General features: G+C 24.5%; 2 protein-coding genes and 1 long non-coding RNA gene across 11 annotated transcripts in view; 2 read left to right on the top strand and 1 right to left on the bottom strand.

Annotated features, from left to right (window-relative positions):
- Positions 1 to 22,385, bottom strand: part of LOC112691623 (microtubule-associated serine/threonine-protein kinase 3) — a 28,143-nt gene extending 5,758 nt beyond the window's left edge. The window contains exons 1-21 of one of the 5 annotated variants that reach the window (XM_025565949.1): positions 21,504 to 22,385; positions 18,804 to 19,046; positions 7,750 to 7,820; positions 7,567 to 7,678; positions 7,432 to 7,498; positions 7,211 to 7,316; positions 6,969 to 7,135; positions 6,831 to 6,906; positions 6,530 to 6,754; positions 6,238 to 6,469; positions 6,063 to 6,157; positions 5,773 to 6,003; positions 5,531 to 5,703; positions 5,386 to 5,456; positions 5,213 to 5,318; positions 4,983 to 5,104; positions 4,689 to 4,916; positions 4,435 to 4,620; positions 3,420 to 3,615; positions 858 to 1,084; positions 576 to 775 (exon numbers count right to left, since the gene is read on the bottom strand). In XM_025565949.1, coding sequence (XP_025421734.1) covers positions 576 to 775; positions 858 to 1,084; positions 3,420 to 3,615; positions 4,435 to 4,620; positions 4,689 to 4,916; positions 4,983 to 5,104; positions 5,213 to 5,318; positions 5,386 to 5,456; positions 5,531 to 5,703; positions 5,773 to 6,003; positions 6,063 to 6,157; positions 6,238 to 6,469; positions 6,530 to 6,754; positions 6,831 to 6,906; positions 6,969 to 7,135; positions 7,211 to 7,316; positions 7,432 to 7,498; positions 7,567 to 7,678; positions 7,750 to 7,820; positions 18,804 to 18,915 — 3,003 coding nt within the window. In that variant the 5' untranslated portion in view covers positions 18,916 to 19,046; positions 21,504 to 22,385. Of the gene's footprint in view, positions 1 to 575; positions 776 to 857; positions 1,085 to 3,419; positions 3,616 to 4,434; positions 4,621 to 4,688; positions 4,917 to 4,982; positions 5,105 to 5,212; positions 5,319 to 5,385; positions 5,457 to 5,530; positions 5,704 to 5,772; positions 6,004 to 6,062; positions 6,158 to 6,237; positions 6,470 to 6,529; positions 6,755 to 6,830; positions 6,907 to 6,968; positions 7,142 to 7,210; positions 7,317 to 7,431; positions 7,499 to 7,566; positions 7,679 to 7,749; positions 7,821 to 10,142; positions 10,320 to 18,803; positions 19,047 to 19,576; positions 19,773 to 21,503 lie in introns of those variants that run through there. The other 4 variants (XM_025565945.1, XM_025565948.1, XM_025565947.1 and 1 more) reach the window with 4 other exon arrangements.
- LOC112691624 overlaps positions 1 to 22,410 on the top strand; it is a 118,319-nt gene that overhangs the window by 34,938 nt on the left and 60,971 nt on the right. The gene's annotated exons all lie outside the window — the stretch shown is intronic.
- LOC112691625 lies at positions 697 to 2,473 on the top strand. The gene is made up of 3 exons (XR_003149330.1): positions 697 to 789; positions 861 to 1,010; positions 2,264 to 2,473. It is a non-coding gene; the product is annotated as an uncharacterized LOC112691625 (long non-coding RNA).

Raw genomic sequence — 22,410 nt, 5'->3', positions numbered from 1 at the left:
ATGTAATAATAATGTAAATAGTAGTAAAGAAAATCCGATGAATAAAAAGCCTTAAACAAAAACGAATTATTAATATATTTATTATTGCAGATATATTTTGTTTTTACAAGAAATCGAATGTAAATTACGTTTTAGTTATTCTTTTATAATTTTAACGCTTTCAGTTCAATATTTTTATTTTAAATTTTAGCAGACATTTAAAAAAAAAAATGAAGAAGTAGTTTATGTTTATATCGAAACCGTTATGTTATGAAAGCATTAGTTTTTAATAATTTCATCATAAATGTAAACATCATGTTTTACATTCATTTGATATAAGAACGTAAACATTAACAAATTTTGTAGATAACTAAAAAAACTGCCGTTCTGTGTACTTATTATTTTATGACGCACGAACTACCACTTGAAGTTGTTGAAAGTTCTCGAATTATGGAAATCGCATTAGATTTTAATGCACAAAACTATCATCAAAGTACTATCACATCTCATAAGTGGCATGAACTCAATTACATTTATTTTCCTACAACCTGTAAACAGATAACATAAATAGATAATTTTCAAGCACATTTACATACCATTACTAAATGATGCATAGTGTAAAAGTCACTATCGCCAAAGTATACACGAATAGTGTTGACGGTAAAACCGAAGCCAGAAGGACCTCGACGTAATATTATAGGTGGCTTCAAACTGGTAATTAAAGGAACGTCACGACAAGGGGAGTTCAATGCACTGCACGATCCAGGAGACTTCATATGCGATCCGTTACTGGACTCTATAGCAATGCGAGTAAGTAACGATCATTAATATTTTAACTTTTGATAATATTATGTATTCAATATTTGTTATATACAAACCAGGAGGTATCATCAAGGACAATCCAGTTGCCGAAAAACTTTTGATGACAGATCTTGTTCGATGACCACCAAAAGAGTTGCTAGTGGAATATTTTGATGAACTCATAGTATTTGGTGAAGGCGGTAAAGTTGGGCACAAGTTTGCAGATACAGGTAAACTCAAAAATTCTTCTTTTTTCTCCGATGAAGGATCGTCAGATTCGTTTTCTGATAAACTTCTAAGTTGCCTGACAATCATATTTTGAACATTAAAACAATGATGAAAATATAAAATCATATTTTAATAAACAAGATTCAAATTGTCGAAGTAATTTATTTTAAGTAATATTTTCATGGCTTATCAAAAGTCTACCATAATAAATCAATATACACAAGACTAGTTCGTTAAACCATTTGTAAATATCACATAAAATACATCATCAAAAAAAATTAAAAGTCATAACAAATTCATTTCATTTTTTTATTTAGAAGTTCTAATCCGACAAAAAATATTATTAAAAATTAATAACAAAAAAAAATGACAAACATAAGACAAATACTTTTGAAAATAGTACTCATTTTTTTATCCTATAAAATTGTAATAGCACCAAATGAGGTAAAACAATAACATATGTCATCGAACACTAAACTAATATTTTTTTTAGTCAATACAAAAAAAATATTTATAAAATTATTTTAAAATTCTATTAATTGCTTGAATTTATAAGTAGTCAAAATAACTATATTTAATATAAGTAAATTTGAATATTGATATGTTTCTTAAGTAATAAAAATTACATAAAAAATATAATAAAAATAAACTGATGAGATATTAAATTCAACTGATTAAGAAACAGAAAGCAGATAAATTTGATAAATATAAAATAACAATAATAGGTATATGGATATAATTAAATTTAAGTATAGTCGTATTGACCATATTTTAGACAGGAATAATTATTCTAAAAATAAGGTAAATAAATATGTATATTATTCCATAAAAAAAAAAATATATTTGTAGTTAAAATTAATTATAAGAGATGATAGGTTTAAAGCTCCTTCATGATAAACTTTAATCGTCAGATAAAATATTCCAGAAATAAAAATAAATTAATTCCTTATAAAAGACTCAATTTTAAGATATTAAAGTGTTTATAATTAATAACATATCAATCTAAACAAAAATAAGATTTGGCAACAAGATTTAATTGGGACTTACTTTTAAAAAAAAGGAAAAATTAATACAAAAAATTTAAAATATAATTAAAATATATTTTTAACTGACTCAGAAACATTAGAATAGGTTATAAAAAAAATAACAAATATAAAATTAAAAGATAAGTTTATCAACACAATACTTAGAATAATTATTTAAGTAATGTATTCAATCAATAACATTATTTTAATGAAATGTATTATGTTCACAGAATAAACTGAATGATGGGAGGAAGATTAAAATCAATTAATTCATGTTTACTAATAAATTGATAGTATTCAAAATATGCAAATAATGGAAGAATTGATGTAAATAATGTATATATGAAAACCATGTCATAATTCAATGAAAAAGATAAATCGGCTTTTAAGAAATTTATAATATTTATATTTGTGCATCCATAAACAAAATTGAATCCGTTGTTTTGTTATTTATTTAAAAAAAACCATGTCACACCAGGATAAAGAAATATGAAGGGTATAGAAGTAAATTTGAATTTATAAGATGAAGAAATAATGTCAAATATTAAACAAACAAATGTAAATAAAATGTTTTATGCAAAAAGAAACTTATAATTCCGATCCAACTTGATCCAAGTTTAACAGATTAATTATAAAATAATGAACGAAATAATTTTTATTTGAAAGAATTACATTAAAATTATTTCATCACAATTTTAGTAAGAAGATACTTGATTGTCACTTCAATTTGTAAATTGAATGATAAGTATAAATAAAAGAGATTACATGAACCTAAAGTTAATGATGGAATACAATAAATAATTCATCATTAAAATTTGAATACTTTAAATAATATATCACGAGTGGTCAGATTAGATAAGTATATTATTTGTAAAAGTATTATTACAAATATATATTTAGAAATGTAAATGTAACATAGATAAGTATACATTTAAACACTAAAAGAATATAAAGTCTTAAGACAAAGTCTTATCAACATTTCAAAAGGTATTTAATTAATTATTATTTTTGAATACTATAAAAAAAATACAGTTTGTAAGATGAACTATCTTACAATTTCAGAGTATGACGTTTTACACATAATATGGACAGAAACAGTACCGAGTTGAAGTATCATTAAGTATGAACCACACCAAAATTTATCAATTTATTAATTTTAAGATAAAAAAATAATTTAGAGATCCTTATTGTATTTTAATGTTTATATATAATCTTCTTGATGAATTACAATTTACTACAAGTATAATGTTTTTCATATTTATGTTTTATGTATATTTTTCTCATTAAACTCAAATGTTTAAGATGAAAAAAAAGAATATTAAAAAAGTAAATATTTATATTTCAATATTCAATACAAGAATATGATAAATAGCATTAAAGGCTTACGGAGATCTGTCATCTTCAATTGAAATTGAGAATTTCGGTATACTCTCTTTACTGTATAAACGTCGTCTACGACTGATTTGAGAACTAGACTCATCATCTTCGTTCAGTGACTTATTTAAACTTGTCTTCTTAGATAGAGGTGATTTTAAACTTTCATCAACTGTTTCTCCTTCCGATGCTGAAGTATCAAAAATGCCTATAATAAATATCAATATATTTACATACAATTTACACTAAAGTACATCAACTAAATATAAATAGAAATATTAGTATATAAATTTATAGAAGAAAAAATGTATAATGACTTCCGAAAAATTAAATATTAGATTTGATAACTATTTGGCTATTTAACTATTTATTATAAATATTTGAGTAATAAACTTATGATTACGGTAAAACTCTTATTTTGCAAACGCTTATTTATATAAACTATAATGACTAATATAATTGGCATAATGATTTAATAGCATTTGTTTTAAACAAAAAAAAATCATATTTTATTAATAATGACATAAATGTAATGTGATGTACATATAATAGGTAATATTTTGAGCTCTCATCCTGGTCCAAGAATATTGTTAATCAAGTGCAAAATATTGAGAGATGATCATGAAGCAGCAAACTGCAGACATTCTATGAATATGTGATTGATATCTAAAACAACTACATTACAGATTTCACACTTGTTTGATATATTTACTAATTAAAAATGAATAAGCCCAAAGAATTCTTATTTTTGTTACTGGTTCAATTTGGTTGAAATTCATCAAGAGTCTGGTAAACCACTTTTATGGTGCTTTTATGTTTTTAAGTTAATTTTATTTTGTTTTTAACATTATAAATAAAATTGTAAAATATGGCTTAAGCATAAACCCCCATAAATAATTTTAGATACTATGATATTCATTTTCTATGACATATTTTATCTAGTCCCTTAATCATCACTAAAAAAAATCTCTACTGCATATAATTATATGATTAATAATAACAAAAATAAATAATGTTATTTGCTAACCGTTATTAATGGATAAAGAATCATCTTTATAGTTCACTGAGGGAGATAAAGATGCATACTCATTACTCATGGACAATTTACTTGCTACTTTTTTGAACTGTGGTGAGCAAGATGAAAATGTACCCAAGATTAAAGAATCGTCATCTGTATCTTCATCAACTTCATGGCTGTAACGATCAGTTCGGGCTGAAATAATTAAATTAAACCATAAGTACAAAATTACATAACTATCTACTATTATATAAAATGTTTACAGTCAAAATAACTAGTATCTTCTTCATCTCCAAGTTGCGGCATAAATTCGGCTTTTTGTCTTAACAATGAATTCCAATCCACACCATAAAAATAAGGATGATCTTTGACTTCGTGTGATCCACCAGTACCTAATCGGTCTCTAAGATTTTGTTGCAATAATGATGATATTATGTTCTTAGCCTCTGCTTGAATAGGCCATTCATTTTCATCAGGCCATTCAATATCATCTAAAATATACAATAATGTTATATGAGGCATATAAGACTATAAATAAAGTAGCTAAATAATTTTACCATTAACTGTATGAGCAAATAGTTCTTCGGGAGTTTCACCAAAAAATGGAACACAACCAACCAAAAATTCATACAATATTATTCCCATTGACCACCAATCCACAGGCTTACCATAACCTTGTCTGAAAATAAGTGAAAATTTTATTTTTTATTTTAAATATAATATTCTATATCAATTTTAATAAAACCATGTATTAAAAAAATAAAATATTCATAAAGGTTTAATATACCTTAAAATTACTTCAGGAGCTATGTACTCGGGTGTACCAAATACTTGTTTGTCAGAAAACTGCCGTGAATCTCTTTCCACGTGTACTTCATACAGATTAGTTGCCACTGTTATAATATAAATTCAAATCATTAATACGCAATAATATTAATGAACAAGAGATTATTTGCTTACGCGACATTAAACCCATTTTACTAAGTCCAAAATCTGTCAATTTGATGTGACCTAACGCAGTAATTAGAAGACTAAAATTAAAAAATTAAAATTAGCATTATATTTTTTATATTAATAAGGTTATATTCAAAATAAATTTATTTACTTGTCAGGCTTTAAATCACGGTGTACAATACCATAGTTATGAAGGTATTCAACAGCAAGAACAGTTTCTGCAAAATAAAATTTGGCCATGTCTGGTGGTAAAGGTCCAATGTTTTTTAAAAGAGATGCACAATCACCTCCTTCGACAAATTCCATTACGAGACAAAGATGTTTCTAATCGCAAAATAAAAAATATATATATTACAACTCTTAAAAAATAAATTTAAAACTACTATTACTTACTCTAGTTTCAAAACTACAGTACATAGTGACAACAAAAGGATTGTCTGTAAAACTCATTATATCTCGCTCAGCAAATACTTGTTCTATTTGATTCCGTAACATTAAATTGTTCTTTATTATTTTCTTCATTGCAAATCGTTGACGGGTTTGTTTATGCCTAACAAGATACACAGCGCCATATGCACCATTTGAGATCAATTTTATCACGTCAAAATCGACTTCTGACGGTGGCTAAAATAACATTATACCAATAAAATATTTGCAAGTAGAAAATAAAAACATTTTCTTACAGAAGAAAACGCATCTTTTTTGGTACTTTGTTGTTGTGGCTTTTTTAACAAGGATGAAGAGTATTCATCTAATTTTTGAAAATTTACGTCAATATCTGAAAAAATTTAAAAATAAACTTTTATAACAAAAGCTACATATATTATATCCAGATATAAATATTTAATAAACATTTACCATCAACTGAGTTACGAGCTAAGCCTAATTTTCCTATTATATATTGTGGTATTTCGTCCTTGATGCCTTGACATATTTTAGCTTGTCCTTCAGCTTGTTCTAATAGATGATAAAATTCTTCAGGGTCAAACTCTAAACATTCAAGTAACCTAGCTGGTCTTGATATTATTAATAACAACTTTTTTACTATTGCTGTTAGTAATGCATGAGCTTCTTCTGATTTTTCTCTCGCCTGAAATAAGAATAAAAATATTTATATTTTACTAATAATTAATAGTGTAGACAAATATACCTCAGCCAATAATAATTCCAGATTTTCAGACATTTCATAAAAATAACCACGAGTTATTAATTTTTCTTCCGATTTCTTTAAGCAGTCTCTAGCTACCTCTAACACTTGATGGTTTACAAATCTAACAATAGGTACTGCATCTGCTGATATTTCAATGTTTTCTAGATTTAATTTTTCATATTCTTGTATAAACATATTTAAACGTTCCTCCATTTGATGTGTTGCCTAAAATACATACATAATATTTTTTTCAAATAATTACAAACAATCAAATATAATTTATAATATTTCACTACTTTACCTTGGGGAACCTATCTTTATACAGTACATTCATCATAATAATATCATTATCAAGAACAGGTGATCTGCTTGGACTGCTGCAACAATGTCAAATGTTAAATTACGGGATACTTACAGAAATCAATGTTTAAACATTAACCTTAAGCTCCTTGAACGTGGTCGATTGAAACGTGATTTACGATAAATTATGTTATCTTCTTCAGCGCTATGAGTACTGTCATTGGATGAAAAATGTTTGGAAAACATGTGCAATTCATCTGAAGTTGGCATATTGGGCAACTGGTGTAGACGCTCTTGACTGGAACACTGAGACTGCAAATTAATATTATTGTTTTTCAAAATTTTTCCACAACTATCAGACACTTGACTGTCAATGCTTACAGAAACATTTGAGCTCCCAGAAGTGGTTCCATAACCAGATGACGGTAAAGAAGCAACAGACCACCTTCTTCCATCACGGCAATCTGTTGTGAGTAAATTGTACGGCCTGAAAATAATTTTAAAATGTATACATTTCAAAAAAATACAATATAACAATGTGAAATTTAAATTTTTGACAAATAAAACTATAGATTATCTCAATGTATTTTACTCATTATTACCTTTTTATTGAAACAAATGGAAAGTGTGGATGTGAATGAACAACTTTGGGACTTTCCAATGGACTACCTGGGTATAAAATAACCAATCAATAAACATATTTATACGTAAAAACCAATTGTTATTAAATGATTTACCTGACATTGGAGAGTTACACCTTGGTAATGTAGGTGATGTATTAGATATAAAACTCTTTCTTTGACTAGGCTTGTTTGAACGTCTTCCACATCCTGCAACATGTAATTCTCTCTGAAAATAAAAATACAATTATATTTCAATCAAAAAATATTATATGGAAATAAAAAATGATTTGTACAAACCAAACTACTAGATAAAGAAGGCGCCGACTGGCCCAGTGTACTATTACGCATCAACACTAAATTTGATAATTCTGTCAACATTTAAAAAGAAAATTTATATTTATTAAAGAATAATGATTATGAGGAAAAAATAATTTTCTACAAATGTTTTATGGAATTATATATTATTTTCTTTTTATTATACATCGAGCAATAAATATAAATTTAGATTAACAAATTATTGATAATTTAGCTAACTAAATTTGATATACCTAATTAACAAATCGTATTTAATTAATCTAGGTAATAATAATCTACTAGTTCCTATATTTTTGTAAGAAGTAATTTGGTTTTAGAACTATGAAACCCAATCATTGATGATAATTGATAGTAACACTCAACATGTAGTTTTTATAACCTCTGACGCTTATGTTTGATACTTACTGATACAATGTACATTATATAGCATGGATTAATTATTGAACAAGTGTAATAAAATGTCTAAAAATAATAATAATAACATGATAAATTATGGTATAATTAGAACACCAATAAGTAATTAAATACAATACAAAATTATCATTTAGTCTATACATTTTTAAATACAATAGTTTCAAATAAATTATAAACTTTAAAGAAACACATGGTCATATACAACTCTTAAGTAATTTCATCAAATACATCAAACATAATATAATTATTAATTGAATTTTATATAATGTAATATATTACTACAGTTATAAACTATTTCAATATAATAAATAATTTTAAAAGTGTAAGGAAAATTATAAATAGATTACGTAAATCAAGGTTCTTTATAAATCAATTCAACAATAACTTTTCTTGATTTATATAATAGCATATCATTCATTACAAACTAATTTACAAAAAATTATACCTCTTACATAATATCAAGAACCAAATTACATATGTTAAAAATAAAAAAAAAAATACAAATTAAACTATTAACTATTTATTATGTTTGAAATGTGTATATTATTTTATTCATTATTACTTATAGTACAATTGTATTTGTGTAAAAAAATTAAGTAAATTAAGTTTAAGTTCAACTTCGATATATATTTTAATAGTTTAATTAGAGATTGTTTTGACTTTCAAAAACGAAGTATCTTATTTACTGTATGCATTTATATAAAATAAAATAAATGAACAGTTTTTTTATTGACATTGTATACACGACATAACTTATATATAAAAATCATGAAAAAGCAGCAGAGGTGTGTCTTAATCAAAACTAAAATCTATGAATCATAATATTTGAGTGTTCTATTAACATTTTTACATTTAAAAAATTCGACAACACCTATGTAATTTTAGTAGTTTTAAGATATTTATAATTTGTAAAAAAATTCGTATTAAGATATTAAATAACCTATATTTGTCATTTATAATTTCCGTGCATTTTTATGTTGAATTAGATAAAATCAGAAATGCCTAATTTATTTTTAACAGTGTTCATTAATAAAAGATTTTCATGACTTCTAATACATAATTAAAATCTCCAGTCATCATATATAATACGAGAGATACACAATAAAATGCTTTTAATATACGTACCTACGTATACGGTACCTTGAAAAAAACCAGTTTTAAACAGTATTGTTTTACTTAACAAACTATCAACAATTTTCAAAAATGATAACACAACGCTTCTAATATAACTGAATTATCATAGCAGTAATGATTAACTACTTTTTATTACAAAAAAAAAAAAAATTAATAAATAATATTCCTACTTGAATTATTAAAACCTAAGAACAGACATTGTCCATTTTTTCCTATGATGGCATGTAAAAATTACAGCATTTTTCATAGTTTTAATAATGTTAAATAAAAAAACAATAGCGTAATATCCTTATTTTGAATGCCATTAAATAGAATAAGTAACAAAAATAATAAAGTATTCATCTTGTATCAATAAATAACTTATGTTATATTAGTTACAAATTATTTAATCAATTTACTAAAAGAGCGTAACTATGTATTATTGCTTAAAAATAAAAATAAAATTCCCAAGTACTTTAGCAATTATTATAAATAGGTATAAACTCGAATGCAATAAACTAACAAACACAATAAAATTTATGATGTTGGTCCCCAAACAATAATCTCAATTATTGTACATGGTCCACCGAGCTTCAAGCTTATGTGGGGTTTTTTATTCGCTAATCTATTTAAATGACGTGTGAAGCTAATACTATTCAAAACCCACAGTGTGTGAACAAAATTGCTACCTACGCATTAAAACAAGAACGAAAATAACAAATTAATGATATAAAAATGTAATATGCCGAATGCCTTGTAAAATAAAACTTATACTCGACGAATCATTTAATTTTAAAGAATAATCATTGTTAAATTAAAATTCTAAAGAAAAATAATAAATAACTCACCCGTCTTGCTTGAATGTGAATTTTTTTCATTTACAAATAAAGAGGAATGTACATAGCACATATTGAATCGGAATTTATTAATAACTATGGACATAAATTGTTTAGACAACTACTCACAGCGCTGGCTAGTGTTTGAATGAAATAGGTACGGAAAATCACGAACCTTGCATTTGACTGCAGATAAAGAAACTAGGGAGCGTGTTCTTACGTGTTTAACAAAACTAGTCACATGATACATTGGAGAGGATATAGATTATGCTAAAACACATATTGATATAAAAAAATAGTAAGTAGATTATTTAATTGGCACGTGCTTCAGATAACTTAGCAAAGAAAAGAAATGACAAAATAAAACCTAGACAATGTATATATTAGATATAAATTAAGCTGATAAGGTCTATACATTTTAAAAATGTAAATTTTTCCAAAAATTAAACGTAACTAGGCACTAAGCAAGTTAATATTACAAATACAAATGTATTGCGATACAAATAAAAAAGTACATAGTGCGAATGGGTAAATTAATCAGCCACTAGTCTTTGGTTGTCCGAATCATATTTGCATTTTTGGGTCAAGTTTTAATACTCATAACTATATTTTCTAAGATGACAATAACGATTACTACTCCAAAATTTAAAATTTTATGTTCAACAACACGATTAATTGTAGTATAATCAAATCAGCAATAGCTCAAAAAGATTTAACAAGTGAATATTAGCTAATTAGTTGGGGTGACGAAAAATGATCGTCATGCATCGATTAATCGTAATATAATTAAATCAGCATCGGCTTAAAAAGATTTAAAATAAGTGAATATTGGATATTAGTTGGGACGAAAAATGATCGTCATGCACCAAGCGGCAGTTTACAAGTTACGTGGCGGTGAATACTGTCACCGCTCACTTTTCGAATATACAATAGGTACGGCGCGCGGCGGCTGTACTATGTTGAGAATCATTGGCCTTAACGGTGGGTATGAAACAACGGGTCGCGGGAGCCAGCATTCATTTTTCGTTGCCCCGACAATGGTAAAGATTAGGGGGGGGGGTTATTTTGATTTTTTTTTCAAAACAGAAATCGCAAAAAAAACCACCAGCATAAAATACATTAATACCAATATTTTAATCACTAAATATTGGTAGTACTGAGGTGGGCCACAGTAAAATAATTTAATGCTAATATTATATAATATCGGTTTGTGGTATCGGATTAATTTTAGTGTTGGTTCGTGGTTTTTACCAAAAGAATTGATTTTTTTTATGTAATATAATAAAAATCAACTTAGTTTTTACTTGTTATTATGCTATCGGGTGTCAGTGAAAAGTGGTATCGGCCCATCCATAGTAAAAAAATACCTACACCCTATACGTAGGTAGGTGGATCAGATAAGCCCAACCTGCTATATAATGGCTACGAACACAAATAATTATTTATATTTATCATTTAAAAGCTATAAGAGTACTTATTTATTAGATTTTAAACGCTTGAAATGTTTATATTTAGAATTAAGATAAACTTAATAACCAAATGGGCAATAAAAACACACTCTCTAAGCATGCCAACTTCCTTGTTTCCAACATAATTTAAACACTAAAAATGAAAAATAAACAATTAATCATATTCCATTGCTTTTCAATAGGTACTAAATTTACATAGCTAAAAACAAAAAACGAAAAACCACAAGATAAAAACGGGTTCACTAAATTCGAAACACGATTAAATAGGCAGACACAAAAATATATTTAATTTATAATAATTGTATTGATGATAAAATAGTCTGTTTTTTCTTCAATGGTTATAACTTATAATATAGGCTTGTAGGATCCAAATATAATTTATTCAATATTACATTTTATACTTTGGTAGATATAATATGAAACCGACACTAGTCTTATCGTTAATTTTTCTTCGTCTATTGATACGTCTGGTTCAGAATGATAATTTAATTTTATTGGTATATTTTTATTGCCATGATAATTTATATACTTCATTATTATTATTATTTTTTTTGATAAACTTTTATCTTTTTTATCGTTATGTCACTTTTCACGTGTACGTTTTGAATTCATTTTTTTAATAAAATCATATAATACTAAGTTTTGTTTAAATAATTTTGATGTTGCAGGTATTACAAATTTGAAAAATACGCATATGCAATACTTCTCACTTAAAATAATGAATGCCAAGGGTGACATGCGACCTTAAATTTGTTAAATATTCATTTTAAATCTGCCAAAATTAATAGAATAAGTGCCAATACTTTATGTATGACATTGATTTTTGTTTCAATTTTTTTTCTGGCAATATTATATACCTATTTATAATATATATATAACTAAAATATAACTAAATATAAATATAATATAATATAAATAAATATAATATAAATATAATATAAATATAACTAAAATTAAAGATAATTAACTTTATAAAAGCTTTGTTAAAGCTTTTAAAAGCAGAGTTTTACGTTCTGAAAATGAAAAAGAAATTCTTCAATATTACTAGAATATAATAAAATTAATTAAAACAAAAAATTAATTAATAAATTATTTAAAATAGAAATTCATGAGAAAATTTGATAATAGGATAGAACAAATTTTAAATTACAAAAGTAAATGCATAACTATTAATTAAAAATAATATGTACTTTGAGAAAAATTTATTAAAAAATGTTTCAATTTGTTTTCTATTTATGAGTTTTTAAATATTTTTTATCTTCATAATAACAATAATTATACTTATTTCTATTAAACTCGAGATGGTTTCACTTGTTTTTTCTATTGATTAAATATATATAACTATTACACTATAATTTAAATTATAATGAAATATTTAATTTTTTGGGTACTTTATCAATGTATTTGTATATATATATATAAATAACTAATTTTTTTTTGGGTGAAATATTATCAGGAAGAAATACTTTAATAAATAGTGAAATACAAAAACAATAAATATAAAAATTCTCACTTGTATGGCATCTCATTACTCTACTCTTATTTGTATGGCCCAGTATTTAGTCTGTTGCACACGAAGGACATTAAAAAATAATCAAAATATATTTACTATAAGATTATATTGACAAAAATTAAATTGTAGTAATAATTTTTGAATCCAAAATTACAAACATCAATTGACAACAAATTATCATAATCAATCAATAACATAAAGATACCAAAAATAAATGTAAAAAATCAAATAAGCTTAATGTTGTTTTAATCAACTGGATTACATTAAAATAAGATAAAGAGAATGTATTTAATTTTTTAGTAAAATGAATAAATGTAATTCATATTTTCTGGCACAGTTATTATAATCAACTAACTAAGATGTCTAAAAGTTAATGAACAATGCAACAAATCAAGTAATAAACCTAAAAAAACACATGTACATCACTCATCCATAAATCATAAGATAAAAATGTTTCAAACTAAGGCTTACAGAGTAAGTACATTAACCAACAGTTTAATAAATTTATAGTCTACTAAAATAAAACTAAATATTTTAGAAAAATGTAAACAAATTTGCTTGTTTCCTAAAAGATATTAAAAAATTTAAATAACTTAAATAATCCAATTAAAAAAAAAAAAAAGAACATATCACTAATTTTATTCTAAATTAATATAAGTTGAAAAATGAAATAGATATATACATATATAATATATTATTTTACTATGACCCAGACTAAACTTATTAAAATTATAAAAGTGAAGATTTAAATATTTTTTAAGATTTTTCTTTCTACTAAAAAATAAAGGGAATACTTTTATTTTATATAATGTTAACATTCCAATACATTTTCATTGAAAATATTTAAACACGGCCCTAACAACATAACTATTCATTAGCAATTTTTAAAATTTATTTTATTTACAGATTATTCTTAATATTTTAGTAAAATAAGCAACACCAATAGTAATTGCTCTATAATAGAACTTCTATTTCTATACTACCATTTATTATTAACATTACTTCTAAATTTTCTTTTATTATACTATATTAATTATTCATTATCAATAATATTATGACATTTTAACACTTGTTCATTTTTTTTCCCGAAAATGTTTTTACTATTTCTTACTTTAAAATAAAATAATTTATAATAAAATAACAATAAATTAATAAATTTGGAATGTTCGATTGTTAAATCCAAAATTAGCATGATGCTAAACATACTAAGAGCTTTTTCTTGAACGTTAAAAAAAGACAGATAAACTAAAATGCTGAAAAAAATGTAATTATTAATTTACAAAATCAATAACATTACAGCTCATAAACCAACTGATACACATAATTAATTGCCATTGCTAATATAATTAAACTCCATCATGATTTTGTTTAAACATAAATTGAACTGATTTATAAGCATGAAACACTATCCCTATCTTATCTTTTAAATTTGAATTTAAAATTACTTATACATAAAATATTTATCTGAAAGAGTTAACTATATTTTTTAATTATATATATATAATCTATGTGTAAAGAATCAATAAATTATGTTCAACAAATTTGAATTGTAAATATACAAATCTAATTTTTATATTTTGAAAATTTATTGAAAAATAACAAAAATGAGTAAATTATAAAAATAATAGGCTATAAATCATAAAGTAATTACAAAAAATATAAAATATGTGAATATTGTAACAAAATTTAAAAAAGAAATGTATATTAATTAAATTAGTTGAAGTAAATATTTTATTTCAATCCATAAATCAACCAAGGTCTGGTGTATATTATTTAAATTTTAAATTAAAAATAAATAAATAAAATTAAAAGTTGATCATCTTAATTTTATTTTCATAAAAAATATCAACAAATTAAAAAAAAATATATATACACAATCGAGTTGTAATAATTCGAAGTTAAAGGTCAATAAATATTCATTTTGAGATATGTATTATTTGAAATACCTAACTCAAATTTATCAAAATTAAATCAAAACTTCGAGTTAAATAATGAAATATTATTTTAAAATTTTATGATAAAAAAACATTATGATAAATATATGTACATAAATGTTATCACAAAATCTTCTGATTTGCCTATGACTTTGAATATAAAAACATCCATGCCTTCGACAGATTCAACAAAATACCTAACAGTTTGTAATGATGGCATGTCTTGGTTCACCGTAATCATATTTAAAGTTCTTTCAGGGTCATCAGGAATCACTATTTCATATATTTATATCCATGATTTCGTTATTAGTTAATAGTTTATTGACTGCAACATTATCATAGATTGTAGCATAAAATTGAAATGCAGTCTGTTGATTGATATTAAGTTTATCGGCTACAATTTACCAATCATATATATATATATATATATATATCACTGCTCTTCATTAAAATAGATTCAGCTTTTTTGAAGCAATTGACAATTGTATTTGGTTGTACATTACCATACATACTAACCAATATACTTCTATTATTGTACATGTACTAATAATCAGTTTCTATCTACCTGTTTAATCTTTATTATACTTTACAGATATAACAGATATAATAATATACTTTGATTAAGCTATTTATCACAATTTTATATTCGAGTTCAAAGACTTATAATACTTTGAATGTTATGAGAATTGATAGGGGAATCATAAAAAAAAATTGAGTTGTCAAGTTTTTTGAGTTATCGCAACTTGAATGTTATTGTAAAGACTAATATATTATAAAAAATAATTTTTGGACCAATCACTCACAATAATTCTACTTACATGCAATAATTTAAATTTATAAATATTAGTGGTATACATGGATGCATTCATATATTGCTTTAAATTAAATATTAAAATACTGTTGTAGAAAGTAACTATAAAATAATAGTTAATTTCAATGATTATACATACTACAAATAATTAAATTTAAAAAAATAAAAATAAATGAATAAAATATAATATAAATAAAAATACATACTACAATAAATAATAGAATTAAAAAAGCTAGGAATATGAAATATTAAGAGATTCAAAAAAATTAAATACTGATATTTGTAAATAATAAATAAATATATAGTCTAATAATAAAAATTAATAAACTTTATTATAAATTATAACCTTATTTTTGATACCAATAAATTATCTTAAATTAAAGTTTAATGATAAAAATAGAGCAGAATTTGGAATTATTATCATATATAAAAAATTATTTTATTCTATTTAGATCTATTTCTTAGGTAGGTAAGTATTTTTTTCAGTAGGTCTATTTCATTCTATTTATATTTATATAATAAAATATTTATAATTTGATACTTTTTAGGCTTTAATATTATTAATAAGCTGTAGCATATTTCCAAATATTTATACAAATATTTGAAACCTAAAAAAGTAACAAAAAAAAAAATTATTTGAATTATAAAGTATTTCAAATGATTTAGTGTATTGAATCCATGAAAATTTTATTTTTTATAAATAATACAAAATATATGTCATAAAATAAACCAACAATGAACAATTAACAGAAACAAATAATTTTGTTTAAGTGAAAAATAAACATAAAAATATTACACGTAAGTTAAATTACAATATTATTAAAATCATAAACATTATAAAACATTATAAAATGTAAATCAATTTTAAATTTACATTTAAACAATACAATTATAAAAATTATATAAGGTTATTTAGTTTCGCAAAAATTTAAAAAAATAAAACTACTATTTTACTAAAATAGTTTTTAGATCAAGGTCATTTAAAAATCTTAGCAATTAGTTCATAGAACTCTCTCTCTCTTAATGACTTATTCAATTTAATTTTAATATTTTTTATTCTTTAATACTTTTTGTAAAAAGCTGATCAGTAACACTGTTAAAATTGGAACACATACACTTCAAGATAACTTAAAAATACCTATATATGTACCTATAGAACATTCTGCACTACCCACATACAATTTTAAAAATCTAACGAAGAACAAAAATTGGCAGTATTCCATAACACTATAATGTCTTAAAAACTCATTACTCAAATTACAATGTAATTTAAGATGGAAAATTAATTATATAAAACTATAAATTAAAAAATTACAATACACACATAATTATATTAAAAATAATACCTATTCAAGGTCATTCAATTGTATACTACAAAAATAGTAAGGATTACCTGATTACATCAAATTTAATAAAGTTCCTACTTCTGTTTCAAAATATTTTGTATAATCTTGTATAATATAATTTTGTAATTTTTCAAGAAAAAAAATCAAGTAATAATTATGCATAATTATATCTACCTGAAAGTCAAAATTATTTCTTATTTATAAATTTATGTTCACTGGTACACATTAATTATATTTACTCAAAACAGTGTATTTAATATATATTTATTAAATTTTATTGAATATGAGTTTTTGGATGTAATATTTAAATTACAAAATAATTTTATAATATATTTAAAAAAAAGAATTGATAATTTCAAACCAAAAACTATAACAATACCTAAAATCAAATATAAATAATGCATACCCTTAAATGTATTTATTTTTAATATGCTTTAGAATGGTTTTACTATAAATAAGGATATTTTTATTATATAAACTATTTTCACTAAATCCAGTTATTATGATATTAGTAAGTATAATATGTTTATATGAGAAAATGCAAAATAATGTAATAAATATGATTTTACATTTTTGTTAAGAATATTATTTTGTGCTCATCCTATTTTAAATGACCAAAAGGACCAGCTCATTTATATTGCTTGAACTATATCTTCTATAAGTTCACATCACCAGTATCCCTCAAATGGTACTTCAATTTGACCCTGAGATCATGGAAATGTGATTGTGAATGACTATTATTGATAGTACCTGTCCCAATAATGACAGTAACATGATTACAATCACTAAACCTTTCTTTTTACTTTTTTTTTTTACTAATATAACCTTGATACTTTTTCAAAAAATTTATTATTTCAATTCAAAATTGATTGAAAAACAAAGTACAGTTTAACAATTTTAATTAGAACTTACAATCTAATTAAAATGGATATTTAACATGTCATATGCATCAAATTTTGCTCAACATTTTGAAATTTATAATAAGTAAAGAATAATAAGGAGAGGTTTTATACATTAAAAATAGATAAACATTTGTTTTAAAATAGATATATTATGTTATATTATATTATTATTATGTATACTGACTGTTCAAATTCAAAAACAAAATGTTTAAAAAAATTCTAGGAGAATAGCTATACATAAATTATAACTAAAAATATAATTAATAAATAGTAGATTTACAATATGTTTTATAGCCATTACAACATAAACACATATATTATAGTTATACAGGTAATTTGAAATATTAAATTTGATTCTGCACAAATTTTCTATACAACTCACAAATTTTTATTTGTAATTTTTAAGGAAAATTATAATAGTAAAATAAAATGCGTTTTTTTTTTTTTTGTATAAATCAATTAAAAAAAATAAAAAGTTTCTAGGAATGTGTAACAAAAGTTTTTTGAATTCAAAATCATCAGTTTAAAACCAATGAAAGACTAATTATTATAAAAACTACTTAATAATACATACAAAAATCAAAACTATACAATATGTTAATATATAAATAGTCCTAATGTATTATTAACTTTTATTTTAAATAACATTTCACCAAATAAGATACAAAATAAGAATTTTAACTTAATATACTTCTTACCTGAGTTATTTGTTTCTGATGTTTTACTCTTATGTTCTTCTGAATCTGAATATCGACGATGATCAGACTCTTTCAGTGATAGTTGTCCCTTCCATGATCTTCTATTGTCCATTGTTAATTAAGTATTTTTAATATTGTACTCAAATAAAAATGTCATAGCCTATGAATATTAACATAGCTATGGTACATAATTTGTCCACGTAATTCAACAATGTTGCAAGGCAAGACAAAATCGTATTGCACCTAAAATAGGTAAAAAAAAATATAAATTAAAATGTTGAAGTTAATTTTTCTTAAAATATAAATATTTAAACATTTCTTATTAATAATAATATATAGTTTCCATTTATTTTTTTAACACAGTTTTAATGGAACCAAATTTAGTCTTATAAAAAAAAATCAATGAGCAATGAACTATCAATGGGTAAAAAAAACTCTTGTCTCTTAATTTCCGACATATATGATAAATTTATAAATAAATAACACATTTTAAAATTATTTCATAAAAATGTTCTTAGTTCAATTTTATATTTATAAGGAACTTACAAATGAATAAATAATTTATCTTAAAAATGCTTCATTAACATAGATATTTTCACATCTAATAATTTAATAAATGTTATTATTCACATTAGTAATAAAAAAAACCTACAATTTCAACAAAAAAAGCAACTGGATTTATATGTTAAATATAAATTATATTATTAAAGTTTCAACAATTCAACAATATTAATTGTTAAAATAATAAATAAAATATGCTTAAATATACATACTTAGTTATGGGTTACATGAACGATGAATGACTATTGAGTTAATTAAACTATATAGCTAACTAACTCTGTTAGCTTTCAAAGGTTGTTTACATTTCTCTACCGGTTCACACATGTTTATACATGGCAAAAAAAAATCATTTTAAAAAATAGTAAAGTTCATATTAGCTACTGATATTGTTTCTATACATTTATACCCTGATTTATACATTGATTAGAATCAACTAATCAAATTATAAATTACTCGAGTTTACAATTTATACTATTGGACTCAAAAAGCATGATAAAAAATGTTTATCTCTATAAACTAAAACTTATTTAAATGCATAATATATATATATATATATGAATACATACATATTTAACAAATTATAATTTAATGACTTAAATAACAATTAAACAAAAATACAATGATCTGATACATCTCATATAATCTCAATATAACTGTTAATTCAAAACAGGTTTATTGACAAAATTGTTCATCTTTTATCAGATTAACTATTAATAAATCATAATGATTTTTTTTTAATGTGGTAATTTTTTTTATTATTTTAAAATGAACACATATTTAAGAATTCTACTAGTTTACCACAATAAATTACTGAAGACAAGTTACTTTTACATTAAAAGTTAATTGAGCTTTGGATATTTAACTAATCTACTTACCTATAAGAACCAAAAAAAACTTTTACAAGTATTATTTAAATTAGTATTCATAATCAATATAATTAAAATTGTTAAACTTAATTGGATTGTAAATATGATATTAAATACTTCCCAATTGTAAGCTATCTATAATTTTAACACAACATTTTTTATTATTTTAAAATATAGTAAAAATAACTACTCAAGTTTCAATAATGTTAATTTATTTTATAGAATATTTTTAACATATTTATTAATTCATTATTCATTTATAAATTATAATATTAACACTTGTATTTCTTTTTATATAATTAAAAAATATAGAATATTTTATAAAATATTTAGTAAATATTTTCAAGTTTGAAAACACTATAGAAAAAAATTACTTTAATATTTTGAAATAGATTCTATGAAACAATTAATAGATTGGACACATATTAAATATAGGTGGTAAAATATCATGATAATTTACATTTAATAACACAATATGTAAGTTTTAGTTAATGGTTGTCCAATTTAAAGTAGTAGCCAAATTAATTAAATATTAATAAAAATTTCATAACCAAAATGTTGCTACTAAGGTTCTTTAAAAAATGAAATGTACGAAGAAAGTTTTAAATTTAAATATATTAAACATTTATTTAAGATTTATAAATACATTTTTTAATTCAAACTGGTCTAATTTACAAATAAAATAATACAAACTAACCATTTATTTATTTCTATACATAAACTATTAGTTTATTTATTTATAAATAAAAAACAAAAATGCATATGGTACGAATTGTATTATTATCTTCTTATTAAGTTTAAAAAATGATAAAGTGCCTTGAGATCAAAAATCACTAATTGCAAAAAGCAATCATAATATTCCAATTTCAAATTAGAACATGTTAAGGCATAAACAAAATAAGCTATTACTTAAAAGCATAATAATTTTCAATGTATGTAATACAATTTTGTATGCAAATCTAAATGACCATGAACACAAGATATAAAAATAAGAGATTTAAGAATGATATTTTAATCAATACTGTATAGGGGCAATATTCCATGTACTTTAAAAATACTAAAAACCAAGTAAAGAATTTTTAACCTAATAATATAGCAATATTCAGTATTGATCATACAACCAGTGGAAGTTCAAATACTTATATTCAAAATTGGCGGATATAGGTAACGCGACCAGAGCACAAGAATGACGCAGATGGTGTCATCTATTTATTTAATTTTTGAACACAACCTGCGTTATAATAGTCAGATTATTCTTGATGAAGACACTCACCAGTAGAAATGATGATGTGTACCGGAGAGAGAGAGCCGGCTTCTGCAGTGCGTTGAATGAAACACAACGGTCAGACTCCGGTAACATTTCAAAAGAGCACCCGGACGAGTGAGGACGGTAAGAATGACATAATGACTTGTGTGTGTGTACGTGTAAGTCCGAGTGGTGTACAGGACTTTCGTCGGGTGAGACGGAGACGACAGGACTGGACCGACTCCAGATGACGGCTGAGCTCAACGTCCCCAGCGTTGGCTGAGGATTGGACCGCGCTGGTGTGTGGGTGTGAGTGTGTGCGCGTGTTCGGCGTTCGGTTTGATGATCAGTTGTGTGTCACAGTCGTGGTAGTCGTCGTCGTCGTCATCGTCGGCGGCCGCGTTCCTTGTTGTGGGCCAGACGACGAAAGCGCGACGGCGGCTGTTTTCCACACACACGCGCGCATCCGCGCTCCGGACGAGCGGTGACGGTCGCGGGGAAAAATAATTGGACGGAAAATTTGTTTTTATTTTTTCTCGCTCGCACTCTCTCTCACCCTCTCACACTCTCACTCACCTCTCCCTCTCCCACTGTCACGCACACATCATTATTATTATCTGTCTCGCTATCCCTGATATCCCCGGCACACCAGCGACATCATCGGTCGCGGGCTAATAACAACAATAATAACACGACATATTATTACTATTATTATTGTTCGGACGGCGGCGGCGGTGATAAAGCGATGACAATACGCGACGCACTCACCTCGGGCACTCGCGGCACGTCTCTCGATCGCTCGACGACAGAGCGCGCGGCAGCCGTCGTCGAACGGGCCACCGCCATCGTAGCCGTCCGTGGGCGGGTGTACGGGGTCGTGCGAGTGCGCGCCGTCCTGCCGGACGGGCAAGCGAGAGAGAGAGAGACGATAAAA

Source organism: Sipha flava, unplaced genomic scaffold (genome assembly GCF_003268045.1).
Source record: "Sipha flava isolate LNK unplaced genomic scaffold, YSA_version1 65_pilon_pilon, whole genome shotgun sequence".
Classification (NCBI taxonomy): Eukaryota; Metazoa; Arthropoda; class Insecta; order Hemiptera; family Aphididae; genus Sipha; species Sipha flava.
This window is presented reverse-complemented; position numbering and strand designations above follow the sequence as displayed.